General features: G+C 36.4%; 1 protein-coding gene across 9 annotated transcripts in view; it reads right to left on the bottom strand.

Annotated features, from left to right (window-relative positions):
- Positions 1–1,012: 1,012 nt before the first annotated feature.
- The window catches only part of LOC127503891 (RNA-binding protein 27-like), a 30,583-nt gene continuing 15,250 nt past the window's right edge, over positions 1,013–16,345 (bottom strand). Inside the window, exons 8-22 of one of the 9 annotated variants that reach the window (XM_051878078.1) lie at positions 14,933–15,112; positions 13,960–14,145; positions 13,709–13,850; positions 11,693–11,746; positions 11,201–11,354; positions 10,823–11,026; positions 10,365–10,496; positions 9,174–9,299; positions 8,975–9,049; positions 7,836–8,003; positions 7,548–7,652; positions 5,130–5,327; positions 4,793–4,876; positions 4,562–4,693; positions 1,013–3,020 (exon numbers count right to left, since the gene is read on the bottom strand). In XM_051878078.1, the coding sequence (XP_051734038.1) occupies positions 2,931–3,020; positions 4,562–4,693; positions 4,793–4,876; positions 5,130–5,327; positions 7,548–7,652; positions 7,836–8,003; positions 8,975–9,049; positions 9,174–9,299; positions 10,365–10,496; positions 10,823–11,026; positions 11,201–11,354; positions 11,693–11,746; positions 13,709–13,850; positions 13,960–14,145; positions 14,933–15,112 (2,030 nt within the window). In that variant the 3' untranslated portion in view covers positions 1,013–2,930. Of the gene's footprint in view, positions 3,021–4,552; positions 4,694–4,792; positions 4,877–5,129; positions 5,328–7,547; positions 7,653–7,835; positions 8,004–8,974; positions 9,050–9,173; positions 9,300–10,364; positions 10,497–10,822; positions 11,027–11,200; positions 11,355–11,692; positions 11,747–13,708; positions 13,851–13,959; positions 14,146–14,932; positions 15,113–16,345 lie in introns of all 9 variants that reach the window. The other 8 variants (XM_051878077.1, XM_051878076.1, XM_051878079.1 and 5 more) reach the window with 8 other exon arrangements.

A 16,345-nucleotide genomic window follows, 5' to 3' on the forward strand; every position in this document is an offset into this window, starting at 1 on the left:
AAATCATAGGTTCGGGTAGGTGACAAGTGGATTCAGAGCTGATCCGCGCATCTCTAATCCACAGTTCTAGCTCTTTCGTATTTCCTATTTGAATACAGACTACTGCCACCTGGTGGTATGGGAGAGTTATGTCCTCTCAGGCAGGAACAGAACATATGTGCAAGTTGGCTGTAGTCTGTGCAGTGTTAAAGCACCTGTGCACACTGCCTTTAGGAAGTAGTGCCACTATACAACTTTTTGCATGAGTCACCCTTGGGGTTGACGCCAGCCTAGTCCTGTAGAGTCATTTAGTGCTATGCCCACTTTGTTTGTACATATTCACAGCTTAGTGAGGCAGGCATTCCTTTAGCATGGCATAGTGCAGGGGTGTCCAACCCTGCTCCTGGAGAGCTACAGTCCTGCAGACTTCAGTTCCAACCCTGCTCCAAAACACCTGTCTGTAATTATCAAGCAACCCTGAACACCTTGATTAGCTGGTTCAGGTGCATTTGATTGGGGTTGAAGCTGAAATCTGCAGGAGGGTAACTCTCCAGGAGCAGGGTTGGACCAGAGATTGTATATTATAGGGAGATAAAAGTATTTCTTACCACTGGAAAAAGCGCAACGGCTAACTTAATCATGTGCAGCACCTCTCAGCCTATCGTGTAATGGCAGTGACATCAGTGCCCGCCGTTCAAAACTCCTTCCCTGCGTACCGCCTATGCGTACAGCCAGAGCCAGAGCGTGAGCATTAGCCGTTACGCTTTTTTGGCTAAAGGTTGCAGGCTTGCCTTCCAGTGGCTTTGGTTGGACACCCATGGCATAATGGGTATTGAATTCTCCATAGTGTCAACAAGACGCAGCGTTGAAGTTGCAGCTCAAGTGTCACATCATTATTAAAAAAAAAAATATTAAGAGTTCCAATGGTAACATCTTACTGTTTCATAGAAACACTAAATACAATATTCATATAAGTTTTTTGATTATGCAGCACAATCAATCACTCAGAAGAAATGAAAACACAAAACAACTGTTTCAGAGGGGAATAATTCTTGGAATGGATCATGATTTTTTTTTCTTCCTTTTCTCTCTGTCTTTTTTGCTGATACTTCTTTTTCCTTTTTTTCTTTGTTGCAAATCATTTTACTTTTGTCCAATTGAAACTGCATCTTTTTTTTTTTTCTTGATATTCTTCTTGCTCACCCCCATTCCATTATCTTTATTGATTAGCAAACATGCAACTGTTAGAAATCCATTTTACAAACAAAAAACTGAAAAATACATCCATAGATATTTAAATTTATAAACAGTAATAAAGTCAAAATCTATTTACGCTAAATGCATGACTTTGTACTAATGTGGTGTAGTAAAACGGTTGTACAAATGAGCAAAATCCATTCTTTAAATTCACACACAGTCCCGAGTCCTTCTACTAGACTCATGTACAAAACCAACATTAAGACCTGCCAGACCTTAAATGAGCAACCAAGTTATTGAGAAATCATTGTGGAGATTATGAGAAGAATTTGTACAATCGATGGGGAAGAGCAGGGCATACAGGTATATCACTGAATTCAAATGGCGAAGTAACGTGCTATTAACTGTCACATCAACAGTATACATAGGAAAGTTTTACACTGGTCCTTCATGAAAAGGAACTATAAACTTATATCTTGTTTTTAGCAAAGTATGTAAATATGAATATTAAAAAAATATATATGCATACATACATATATTTTCTTTTTTTCCCCAAATGAACACACGCACACATATGCCAGCATGCTATTGGATAATATTTAAGGTTACAGAAACGGGTGTGTTTTTGACCCATTTCTGCAGGACCAGGCTTTTGAAATGAGTGGAGTGTCAAAAAACAAAACAAAAAAAACAATAAAACAGATTCTTTAAAGCATGGTGAAATTATATAAGACTGGTTTTAAGTCATACGCTCACTTAAATAAGCCTCTAAGAGTTATGAATGTGATCCGTTTAACGATTCATTCATTCGACAGACTAAAATAATGAAGTGAACAGTCATTACTACTGCAACCATTTACAAAATATACACAAAAAAGGGGGGAAAAAGCCACAAATCTCATAAAACATCAGCTGTACACTGACGATATAAGGCGTAAATGAAGTGTAAATCAATTTTGAATACATTCACAACACCTCTGTTCATATTTTAACTCAATTAACAATAATAATTTTCTCTGACCCTCATCCAAAGCTCTTTTTGGTTTTGGAACATCACCTAGATGTGAGAAATAAATATGAACAGTCTGACACACTGACCAAAATGAAGTGTGCCACATATATCTTCTATAGAGTCCATATTTACAGGAAGTGGCACATTAATATTGAGAAGGAAAAATCCACCTGGGGATATATATTGCCTAAACGGTTACAAAAGTGTTTTGTTTGACATCATGATGGCATTTCGTTTCTTCACAAAGGAAAGAGATGCCTTTAATGGGAACGATGCCAAAAGAGTGCATCCATCGGGAGAATTTCTACCAAAGTGGCACAAAGTGCAGATGAAGTTTCATGTTAAATCATATATTAAACTGGGGGGAAAAAAATGGGTGAACAATTTAGGTACTTAAAAATAAAAATTCACAGTAGTCACAAATGTTGTGAGTTACTGATATCTGCTCATGCACAGTGAAACAAAATGTTTCCCAGCTGAAACATTTTGCATTCAATCTCAGCAGAAGTGAGAGTTTGATACATAAAGCAGAAATTTCAGAGTGACAGAAACACTGCAAGTCTCCACAGACGTCACACATTTTCATATATTCTCCTATACAGAGAACACAGTTTGCCTTTCGTTTCTCCATGTCTCAAAATACTGAAAACCGTCTTTCAATCAAATATACTTAAATTAGCCTTCACAAACAAAAACTAAAAATGAGAGTCCTTGAACAAAAAGTGGTGTCATTTCCCCTTCCTCATCGCCTCCATGAGCGGCTCTCATATTCATCTTCTTCGTCGTCATCTTCTTCCTCTTCCTCTGGAAGCAGAAAGGGGCTGACTGGCTCCTAGAAAGTATGAGAAAAGATCAACATAATTTAACAATTTAATAAGCTTAAAAGTCAAGTTTTTAGAAATTTAATATTCATGTTGGTTTCATAAGGCTTTGAAAAACCTTTATACATTTTAAGGGGGGGAAAAGTATGTGAAAAATAATGTGAGTAAGCTTTTGCTTGACTTGGCAAACACTGTTATTATATAATTAAATGGTTAGTTTACCCAGAAATGAAATTTCTGTCATTTATAACTCACCTTCATGTCGTTCCACACCCGCAAGACCTTCGTTCATCTTTGGAACACAAATTAAGATATTTATGATAAAATCTGATGGCTCAGGGGGGCCTAAGTTAAGTAAGTTAATTTACACTTTCAATGCCCAGAAAGCTACTAAAGACATATTTAAAACAGTTCATGTGAGTACAGTGGTTCAACTTCAATGTTATGAAGTGACAAGAACGAGTTTATTCAACAATACCTAGTGATGGGCGATTTCAAAACACTGCTTCATGAAACTTTGAAGCTTTATGAATCTTTTGTTTTGAATCAGTGGTTCGGAGCGCGTATCAAACTGCCAAAATCACGTGAACCATTTAAATTTTGAAACGTTTCGAAACACTTATGACGTACCAAAGCCTCGTTTACTGAAATCACGTGACTTTGGCAGTTTGATACACGCTTCGAACCACAGATTCATGTAGTAGCATGAATGGTTGTAAATATGTCTTCAGTACCTTTCTGTCAATAGAGGCCTCACTAAGCTATCGGATTTTATCAAAAATGTCTTAATTTGTGTTCCGAAGATGAACGAAGGTCTTACAGGTGTGGAGCGACATGAGGGTGAGTAATTAATGACAGAAATTACATTTTGGTTAATTCACCATTAAAGGTGCAATATGTAAGATTTCTGCAGTAAAATATCCAAAAACCACTAGGCCAGTGTTATATATTTTGTTCACTTGAGTACTTACAATGTCCCAATTGTTTCCAACTATTTGTAAATCGTGAGAAAATTGCAATTTTAACCAAGGCTCCGGGACATGTGAGGAGTCGCCTGTCAATTGCGTCATGCCGAGTGAACGCACAGAGTAGCGCTATAACATCATTTTCAACACACTCAAATGTATCTAATATGATAAACAGAGCTGCGTGACCTCATACTCATGACCTGAAAAGCGGAAGCAGCGCCGGCGACTGTGGCATAATAAAAGTTCCGCTGTTTGTGAGGCGTGTGTTGCACAATCGCTCCAGCGGCCTCGTTCAGCTCCCACAACACTCGGTCCTGCACTGCTTCATACTACAATAACGTTAATAATCGCATCCATGAACATGATTTCTTCCCAAGTCCTATCCCTATTCTTTTGCACCGTCTGTTGAGGTGAAGACCACATGTCCCAAGATTCCACGCACAAACTTGCCGTCATCAAGCTACGCCTTTGTTTTGAATAGGCCTCTAGCGACCTCTAGCGGACAGAAATCATACATACTGCACCTTTAACCCTTTAAACACTATATAATTATGTGTATCTTTTTGTGCAATTACCGTCATTACATGGATTCCTGCAGCGTTGACCTCTTCCTTTGACTCTTCCTCTTCTGGTTCATTGGACACAGATGGAGTTTTAGGTTTGTACCATGAGATCTGTAGAATTCGACCTTTGAACTTCGCCCCTTGGTTTGCAGCCTGAAAAACAGAGATGATTTAGTGTGGTTGAAGTTTAATAACCTCTTAAAATAAATCTCAAATTTAAACCAAAAAACGGAAGAACTAAAAAGACAATACGTTTTCTGCTTCACTGCGGGTTTTGAAGGTCATCACAACACTGGTAGCATCATGGTCACGGAGCTCCTCGATCTCGCCAAATTTCTATAGAAGTCATATGGATTGATCATAAATTAGGTACTAACATATTAGAGACAGACAGACAGACAGATAGATAGATAGATAGACATATAGATAGATGATTGACTGACAGACAGACGAAAAATTGATTTTTTTTTTTGCCCAGCCCTAATAGATAGAAGACAGACAGACAGACATATAGAAGATAGACGACAGACAGATAGATGACAGACAGGTAGATAAATGATTGATTGACAGACAGACACTCAAGTCTTACCACGAAATGCGGCATGAGTTCCTCCTTCTCTTCCTGTGTGAAGCCAATAATAGTGATGGCTCGAGGCCGGTGGTCTACCACCATGTGATTGCCTCCACCACGCCCCCTGAGGCTCCGCCCTCGGCCCCTCCCTCTGCCTCGAGTTGGTGCTGCTGGTGGTTTGCCACGCCCCGCCGGTATCAGTCCCAGCCGTGTTGCCTGCGTGATTTTAATCCAGAGGATGCGTGAACAATATTAACTTATAATGCAAAGAATAATAAAATAATACATATTTTTATGTATAATAATATATAAATGATATAATAAAATATAACACACACACATATATGGAAGTATGGGAATAGTCAGCTCTTCTAAACTTTCAAAAAGTACTAGACTTTAAAACTTGCCTAACCTTTAACCTGACTGCAGATTAAAAATGAAAAGCCAAAGAGTGACAAAAGCCACACCAAATGCTGATCATTTCTCTTTCACGCCCTGAACAAACAACTCTTTCAGCCAGTGTAGTTTCTTCCTTTCGCTCTCTTCCATTGATTGTCTTCCCTCTATCTACATGGGAGCTGCTCAAACTTTAATGGAATGAAAAGCATCAGCGTGAGGAGAGGGGTGTGTGTTGTTTTGGGACTGGTCCTTGGGGTGTGGGAAGTGCTCAGAGTTAAATGTGCAGGAGATGAAGTGTAATGACATGCATATTTCACACCAGCTAATTTAAGCCCAGTGCCAGCCGTGATGTTTCTGTTGTCTCTCTTGTTTTAGGAGCGCTAATGTAAGGGCTAAGTGTGAGATTGTGTTTGGATGAAATGGATTATGCTGGTTCTGGTTGGGTACAACGGTGTCTTTTGCTTCAGTAAAAGAAGAAAAAAAAAAAAGCTGAAAATAAGTATAATATATAAAATGGTTTTATGTGGCACCAAGCAAATTACAAAAATATTTAATATTTTAAAACGGGTTTCCTAAATAATCGCCCATCTGCCACTGTTTGGCAAAGACATGGTCCTTTTTTAGGTTGCTAACACATTTGGGCCACACATGTATTGCTACTTCAGAGATAACTGTCAGGTAATAGGGACATTTTTGGTACCACAAAATCATAAATAATATTACTGTAACTCCAAATTCAAAAGAATAAATTAATTTAAATGTACATTTTTTTTTATATTTTATATGTACTTTATATTTTATTATTTTATATTTTATTGTATATGTATTATTTTTATTATTATATTTTATTGCATATGTACTTTTATATGTATTTTATATTTTGTATATTTTCATTACCACCTAAATTCTCCTAAATTACTGTAATGTGTCTGGATATTTTAAAATGTAGTTCTAATTACTGTCAATCATGATTCACATTAGATTGTGATTACTGCATACATCCAATATTTCTTTGTAAAATATAATTTAAAGAATGACTTAAAAAAAAAAAAAAAAAAACAACTACAGGGATAATAGTAATAACAATGTAAAAAAGATTGAGGTACTTAAAGGATTAGTTCACTGCAGAATGAAAATTTCCAGATAATTTACTCACCCCCATGTCATCCAAGATATTTATGTCTTTCTTTCTTCAGTCAAAAAGAAATTAAAGTTTTTGAGAAAAACATTCCAGGATTTTTCTCCATATAGTGGACTTCACTGGGGTTCAACAGGTTGAAGGTCCAAATTGCAGTTTCAGTGCAGCTTCAAAGAGCTCTACACGATCCCAGACGAGGAATAAGGGTCTTGTCTAGCGAAACGATCGGTCATTTAAAAAAAAAAATAAATAAAAATTTGTATACTTTTTAACCACAAATGCTCGTCTTGCACTATTCTGCGATGCAGGTCCAAGACCTCACGCATTACGTAATCACGTTGGAAAGGTCACTTGTGACATAGGCAGAAGTACTGACCCAGTGTTTACAAAACGAATGTGCAAAGACAAATGCCCTTTTCAAAAAAAAAAAAAAAAAAAAAAGATAAAACGAGATAAGACCCTTATTCCACATCTGGGATCGTGTAGAGCTCTTTGAAGCTGCACTGAAACTGCAATTTGGACCTTCAACCCGTTGAACCCCAGTGAAGTCCACTATATGGAGAAAAATCCTGGAATGTTTTCCTCAAAAACCTTAATTTTTTTTTTTTTGACAGAAGAAAGAAAGACAAACATCTTGGATGATATGGGGGTGAGTAAATTATCAAGAAATTTTAATTCTGAAGTGAACTAATCCTTTAATTATCATAAAAACAGTGTTGCAATTCAAAAAAATCTTAATGGTAATAAAATAGGCTTTATTTTCTTTTAGCGATAATTACTTTGTTTTAATAAAAAAAAAAAAAAAATGTTTAATTAACCCTCTCTCTGTATATTGGCATCAGACACTGAAAAACCCCTATCAGATGTACAGGTCACAGTGACAGAAAGTGGCCACTTACCTCCACCTGCAACTGACCCAACCTTCTCTTCAGGTCTGTTGTGTCTTCTCCTGACGTCAACTTCTTATGGAAGTCCAACTCTGCATCAAGCAACTCTTTCTGTGCCTTGACGTGAAAAAAAGACAGTTATACTTAAATTCAATATGATCTTTTAAACCAAAGTTGTCAATCTATGTAACTATAGATTCTAACTTTTAAACAAAAATTAGATCTTGTAGACTACAATCTGTGCTGTGCTACTAGAAGCTACTTGTAGCAATAACACCAGGTATATATGAATTGTCTTACGTCTGTTTTTGACTTTGATTGTGTCATGTTGGCAGTAGCTTGTGCAGTCGGGCTGATCTCGTTCTTCAGCTGAGAGATCTTTTCTGTCAGTTCTTTAAGAGTCTTCATGATGTTCGCCCTCTCCTCTGGCTTCATCCCTCTGTTCTTTTCCAGGCGGTTTATCAGCACCTGCAGAAGGCAGTTCAGGTTTAGTGTTACATTAAACTGCATGTACGAAACCACTAGTTGTATTATACACTTCTTATATCATCTTCATTCAACCAAGACTAAATCAGGACAAGCACAATTATTTTGGGGCTGTCACGATTCCTCATTTAAATTCAAATGCTCGATTTACAAAAAAAAAAAAACTTTGATTGCAATTTACCTGTGCAGATTAACCGGCAAAATACCAGAAATGGTGCATTTCACGGATGAGCACCCATGAACTGTAGTCCGTTTTCTAAGGCTGCACGATATATTAAAACCATTTAAAAATCATAGCATGGTGCTACTGTGAAATCACAAGGGCTGTGATTCAATTAAATATATATGCACTGCAGGTTTCAGAGTGAAGCGCGACGCTTTAATTACAAGTGTGCAGGTTACATGTTTGTTCCAGAGTCTCAGAGCGTTTTAAACAAGGTTAAAGAAAGGATTTAAACAACAATTCGACCTTGCTGTAAAGTGTAACAACAATCACCAGTATGTTGGCTCCCTCTGCAGGCATTTGTTATAAGTAATGTACATAAGTTGATTATATTATATGTATATTACATTATGTATTTCAACAGTGTTGTTCAATAAAACCATACGATTACTTGCTTTTGATACTTTATTTGAACCAATTATTATAGCCTCATTGTTATTCCTTGAATTAAGTCATTTTAAAGGCTATTGTTCACTTAGGTCTATTTTTATTACCACAAAAAAGAAAAAAATTCAGATTACTCGATTAATCGGCAAAATAATCGACCAATTACTCTCTTCTTCTTTTTTTCTTTGTAATCTGGCAAGCTTGTGCACACTGGGAATCATATGTTTTTCAAATAAAGAGCAGGTAATGCTAATTGTACACAGTAAATATGAGATAAATGTATAAAAATAAAAATATCTGAAAATAAAATATAAAAAAATTAAATAAAAATAATCCTTGATACCTTCTGACATTCGATCTGTTTTTCAAGCATTTCTTGTTTCTTCTTCCTCATGTCTTGCTGCAGTTTCAACGCCTCCTGAAGGCCAGAGGTCAGAGGTCATGTTAGCTCACTCATAAGTACATTCCAGACAGTGCAATCCTAGTAGGTGGATCTGCTGCTATCGGCTTACAGAGGTGAGGAGGAGAAAGGAAACACTCACCTGCTTCTTTTTCAGAACCTCCTGAGCTTCCAGCACTTTGCCCGTTTTTCCTAATGACTTTGATGCGGTTTTCAACACCGTGCGTGAGAACGGACCCTTCGGCAAACTGGAAGGTGGCGTCAAACCCTTGTTTAACAGAGAAATTCAAACAATTGTTGATTTTGAACATATATCACACTCATACAAACAGTTAAAAGTTTGGGAGCTTTTCAAATATTTTTGAAAGATGTCTCGTGTGCTCACTAAGGCTGCATTTTTTTGTTGCTGTTTTCTGTTTTATTTAAACCGCAATTTATTCCTGGGATGCAAAGCTGGTAAGCGACGCACACGCACCCGGCCATCCACGTGATGTGATTCATCAGACCAGGCCACCTTCTTCCATTGCTTCGTGGTCCAGTTCTGATGCTCAAGTGCCCACTGGCGGTGGACAGGGGTTAGCATGGGCCACCCTGACTGGTCTGCGGCTCTGCAGCCCCATACGCAACAAACTGCGATGTACTTTGTATTCTGACACCTTTCTATCAGAACCAGCATTAACTTCTTGAGCAATTTGAGCTACAGTAGCTCGTCTGTTGGATCGGACCACACGGGCTAGCCTTTGCTCCCCAAGTGCATCAATGAGCCTTGGCCGCCCATGACCCTGTCGCCGGTTCACCACTGTTCCTTCCTTGGACCACTTTGGATAGATACGGACCACTGCAGACCACGAACACCCCACAAGAGCTGCAGTTTTGGAGATGCTCCGACCCAGTCGTCTAGCCATCACAATTTGGCTCTTGTCAAACTCGCTCAAATCCTTACACTTGCCCATTTTTCCTGCTTCTAACACATCAACTTTGAGGACAAAATGTTCACTTGCTGCCTAATATATCCCACCCACTAACAGGTGCCGTGATAAAGAGATAATCAGTGTTATTCACTTCACCTGTCAGTGCTCATAATGTTATGCCTGATCGGTGTATTTAGACAGTGTTTCAACATGAAATATAATTTGTTTTATGTATATCAAAATGCAACAATCTTTGCTCTTATTAATCTATTACTTGTTCCAGAGCAAATCGATTTGGCTAAGGGCAAAGTGAAGTTTCATAACTTTATATGTTAATTCAACTGAAATATAGAGCCATATCACATATATCATATATATTCTCTCTGAATAGATGTGTGCAAACATTTATGTATTTTATTTACCACTGATGGTTCTTGGCTCGGGCTGGTAGGTTCAGTGCTGCCTATGATGCCCGTGGGTCCTGTGGCAGTCTGGTGTTTGGGGAAGTTCTTATTCAGCACGTAAGATCCTGCAGGGTGCTGCTTATTAATGACCTGCACACAAAACAAAATTCGGTCAAAGTATGTAGACAAATGACAAACAAAGTCTCATCCATGGATGAACAGTCACGGTAAGGATATCATCAATCATTTTTGAGTGAACAATCTCTTAAAACTGTAAAGCTGACACAAACTTTTCTATGGGGAAAAAGAGAACTATCAATAGTAGGGCTGGACGGTAAGAGCTCATTCTCCAAATTTTAGAAAAGCAACACAATGAAATAGCGTAGGAATATAATGCATTGTGCATTGCAGTTTTAATTCTCTGAATATGATAATCCATCAGTGGGTATCAATAGCATAATACACTCCTTCCAGACCTTGTGTGTTGGGGGCTGTTGTTGGCCAGGGTTTGTGTTCTGACTGGGTCCCTGCTCCTGTGTGTTGGATGCGGACTCTCTATGCCAGTAGACTCTGATGAAGCGGTTATTCAGAACAGCTTCTGTGCTGGAGATGGCCCTCCGAGCCTCGTCATTAGCTGTATATTGGATTAATGCCGCCTCTGGGTCGCCCCCAAACACCACCTGTGGAAATGACAATAGAGGATGCAGTTTTACTTCATAATCAGCACAATCTCTACAACTACATTAAATATACCTATATAACAAAATCGTTACATGACCAAAAGCTCATAAATATAAAAAAAGACATGTAGAGCAAATATTTAGTTCATAATCTAATCTATACAGAATGTTTACCTGAATGTTGACTATGGTTCCAAACTTGCTGAAGTGCTCATTGAGTTTGGTGATGTTGTTGAGCTCCCGGGGGATTTTGCGGACCTCTAGTTTGGTGTTGACGTAATGATTCTTTTTCGGGAAGGTAGGTTTATGCTGGTTATTGAAATTTTGCCTGTAAAACAGAAAAGACCCATTACACATCTCAATCAGGACATCTACCTGTATCACTGGAGTTTCCTTTGTGTTCCAAGATATCAATATTAATTAATAGACACTAAAAATAATGTAATTAAAATGAATAATGATTAATAATTATTAATAAACACTTAACAATACATAAATTATTGATTAAAGGTAAAAATTATCATAATCATCCATAATTGATTACATTTATAAAAGTAAACCAAAATTTATATTATTACAATGTGTGTGTGTGCGTGCATGCATATTATATATGTATATATTTATTAAGGGTGTAACGGTACAAAAACATGACAGTTTGGTACATACCTCGGTAATGAAGTCACGGTACGGTACGGGTTCGGTACAGCAGGGGGGAGAAAACTAAACATAAAATTGCTTTTTTATTATTTAACTGTGTTATATCCTCTGTGTTTAAATAAATTCAATGATAATAGCCCTTACTTACACATTATTATAATATTAATGGGTTAGTTCACCCAAAAATGAAAATTCTGTCATTAATTACTCACCCTCTCGCGACGAGAATACTTGTTATGTGCAAAAACAAAACAAAAACAACTACTCTATTTAAAAATTTCTTCTCTTCCCCGTTATTCTCCTATGCAGTTGATGTAGTAAAGACAGTGCAGTGCTTACAAGTTCTTTGTCAAAACGCCGGCTCCTGCATCAGCACCACACACACGCATTGTGCAGCGTCGGCCAATACTGAGCCGGCGTTCGGACGTAAACAAGGAAGCGCTGCACTGTGTCTTCAATGTAAACAGCGTAGGAGACTGACAGGGAAGAGAAGAAATTGTTGAATAAAGTAGTTGTTTTCTGTTTTGTTTTTACACACAAAGTATTCTCGAAAATTAAGGTTGAACCACTGTAGTCACATGGACTATTTTAACGATGTCTTTACTACCTTTCTGGGCCTTAAAATTGGTAATTAAATCGCTGTCTATTTGAGGGGACAGAGAGCTCTGGGGTTTCATCAAAAATCTTAATTTGTGTTCCAAAGATGAACAAAGGTCTTGCAGGTTTGGAACGACATGGGGGTGAGTAATGAAAGAATTTAAAAAAAACTTTAAAGGTTATTTACAATTAACAACATTTAAGTCCAAATTAGGACTTAAAACTAGATAAATAATCAACACTCAAATACAAAAACATGTAATTTGCACATAAGGCAGGTTTTGAATTAACTTTAAACATACATTAAATAATCAAGACATTACTAACAGGTAAAGTAAATATAATGAATATGTAAGCTAATATAGTGCAAATACAAAATGCTCCCTTCTAGAGTTTATTTCTCTAGTGAACTAACATGCTGTCTCGACACTAAATGCCTGAGGTAAATATAATGCTAAGTGAGATATTATTCTCAAGTTGCTTTATTGATATCTTTCCGCAGTTGAAACACTGGTTGAGAGATTACATGTAAACTTATCGATCAATCGTCTCTTCTTCTGCGCTTTGTACTGGTAGCAAACAGCGCTGCATTACCGTGCACGAGTGTGGATTGCCTGTGACTGACTATTTGTCGTGTGACTGCATGCACTGAAATGTGACGCATGTACCGTACGGTTTAAGACGATTACATGTACCGTTACACCCCTAATATTATATATATATATATATATATATGTGTGTGTGTGTGTGTGTGTGTATGTATGTATATAGACCCTTTTCACATTTCCGTGGTTCTCAAAAGCGGAATTCGTTATAGTTAGGTAAACTTCTATAGCGGTGAATGAGAGACGACAGCAAATATAATTTTTGTATTCCCATTTGGTCCAATAGCAAAAGACAAAAAATCAATGATAGCATTTACACAACTTTCCAAAAAAGGGGAAAAATATAAAGAGTATGATTACAGCAGTCAGAAAAAAGATGTCAAATTTGCCATCACTCCCTCAGCCGTGGTTTTAGAAACACTCAAGCAGCAGTGTTCATTTTAATTTTTTTTTGTTATTTACTGCTAAGGTAATATTACACAAAGTATAACGTTTTATATATATATATATATATATATATATATATATTTTTTTTTTTTTTTTTTTTTTTTTTTTTTTTTTTTTTTTTTAATGAAAATATTCAAAATTAGATTTACAGACTAGATACACACTACCAGTCATACTAGATTTGCGATGCTGATAATGCAACACTGTGGAAAGGGTCTATTGATTACAATTATAATTTTAGTAGAATAATAAAAATTCAAAAGTTCATATCTCACACACCACATATGTGATGAATTTATAAAAAACTACAGGTCATATACTTTCTTTAAAGAAAGCAAAATAAGATCTAAAAGAGTTAGAGTCGCTCATTACTCACTTGTCCATCCAAGGTTTTTTGGCCTGTGGGCCATCTGTAGACGGCAGACACCTCTTCCTGTTTTCCTGCTCAGAGATGTACCTCACCTCGCTGCTTGACACACTCGGGACAGATGGCTCTGTTTGAATTACTATGTTAGCTGCTAAAAACACATAGAAACCAAGTTCAAATAGATGTTGCCATTATGAATAAATTTAAAATTCTCATGCAATATAGTCACTTGTTTGGAACTGATTGTTTACATCTGATACCTCGTGAGTTTTGTCCATCACCAGAGGTAAGGCCGATGAGGTTGGGTCTTTGCGTCTGGATGCGAGGGATGAAATGGCGGTACTGAGCTCTGCCTGGGCCGGTCAGTGCCGGGGACTCTGGGTTATAGGCCTCAGGGTCATAACTGTCTGTATGTGGCAGAACAAAGACATGTTCAACCATATGCGCTGTGTGCAGGGGGGAAAAAAAAGAAACATTGTTAACACTACATGTAGCTTCTTTCCCTTTGATTAATTAAACATTTACCACACGTGTTTGAGAGAACTTTCTCCAAATTCTCTTTATTATTCAGAACTGTTATTTACAAGATTCATCCCATAAGCTCCAAGTGTAAAATGCAGCAGCAGCACAACTACATGGTCAGAGTCTGTCACTGCAGCCTTCAGAAAAAAATATGTATCCCTGATATTCTACAATGAAAAAAATATGGCTTTGAAATTATTCTCACTCAGAAATTGCTTATAAATTTGACAAATAATTACAAATATTTAAATGATAAAAAAAAATAAAATAAATAATAATAATAATAATAATAATAATATATATACACATGTAAATATTTCTTAAATATATACGTGTATATAAATACAAAATAAATATGCAAAGTACACACGCACATATTATGTAAACACAAACTTTTCTTTCGGATGCAATTAATCACGATTAACACACAAGACCAGAACCACCACCAACAGACAGAAAAGAGGCTCAGTTTATCAACTGCTTTCTTTAAAGAGGTCAGACTTTCTTCCCCGAAGGCCACTTATAATGTCAAATGCATTGATGATTTAAATTTAAATCAATTTCAGATGGACAGGAAAAACAAAGTAGCTGGAATATCTGTGTAGTGCATCTAAACTAGAAGTATGATACGACCCCTTTATAACACACATATAGACAGTAAGCTCTAAGCACCACTGCTGAAGCTGAGAAGAGAGAAGCGCAGTGGCTTACATTCAGAGAGAGTGTACTGAGGGTGGAGAGAGGCAGAAGAGGAGGAAGAAGAGGAAGGAGGTGGTGGTGGTGGTGGAGGAGGAGGAGGTGGTCCCACTCCAGGCAGGGCCAAAGGGGAAGAGGTGCTGGTTCTGGAGTGGGGTGGAGTGTCTATCCCAGTAGCTGGGATTAGAGGAGGCCCTAAAACAAGACAAGAGCAAACTCAACCACACTAACATCTACAGCTAACTTCCATTTTAGCACTTTAGGACAATTGTTCCAAGTTGTTAATATAAAGTCACGCTCAGCATTTAGCGTCCAAGATTTTGCTACATTTTAATAATTAACCAATAATATTCCTAAAAATGAACAATTAACAAATGCATTTACTGTATTTTATGGACCTTTTTTTTTTTTTTTATCCAAGCGACTTGTACAATGTCAAGTGCACATTTTGGATTAGTGCCAAATGAGAGAGGTACATGAGCCCAAGTTTATTTGTATAGGCCACATGCTGGTAGTTTTAGTTACACTTTAAATAAATTTGTTTAGGCTTGGCTTTTATAATGAATGTTGTTTATAGCAAACGCCACAATAATTCATGTTTGATACTTATTTTTCATTCCTGTTCTAAAAACCATTAACTTTCAAGGATTTTTTTGTGGAGTGAGGGGAACTAAAACACATGTTTATAGTGTTTGTAATGTTTGTAAATGTGTCATTTTATTTACTGATTTTTACATTATTTCTCAATGTAATAAAATGAGACAAACATATTTAATGCATATAATAATATAATGACATTTATTTCTCAACAATGCAGGTGCGACTTATTTTCCGGAAAATACTGTAATGCAGTGTTGTAAGATTTTAATGTCATTTAATAAACTTTGAAATAAATTAATTTATTAATCAGTCCTCCATGGGGGAAAAAAAAAAGATTTTTTTAATTCATAAAAATAAAAAAAATTAATTGAAATTATGTATATTTTTAATAAAGCAAAGAAAACAAATGAACTTAAATTTAAAATTCATAACTGACAAATAAATTAATTAAAAGAACAAACAATTAAAAATTAATAAATAAAATTAAATTACATTCTCCTTTTGAAGATTCTAAAATCAATTAAAAAGCACAAACAAAATAATCATATAATACAACAAATATATAAGAGCTGCACGATTCTGGATGAATTGAGATTCATGATTTTTTTTTTTTTTTTTTGTATAAAATAAAGATCACGATTCTCCCATGATTCTCTGAACAGACAACTAAATAAAATAAGGTCATTTACTAGAGTTTCTGACAAAAATGCTAATTGCTGCAGTCTATTTAAAAATTTTTTTAATTAATTTGAATGAATTATTGAAAAGAATCAGTTTGAATGAATGATTCAATGACTCACTCATACCTATACATGATAACTGCTCTTT

The sequence above is a fragment of the Ctenopharyngodon idella genome, chromosome 21, assembly GCF_019924925.1.
Source record: "Ctenopharyngodon idella isolate HZGC_01 chromosome 21, HZGC01, whole genome shotgun sequence".
In the NCBI taxonomy this organism is placed as follows: domain Eukaryota; kingdom Metazoa; phylum Chordata; class Actinopteri; order Cypriniformes; family Xenocyprididae; genus Ctenopharyngodon; species Ctenopharyngodon idella.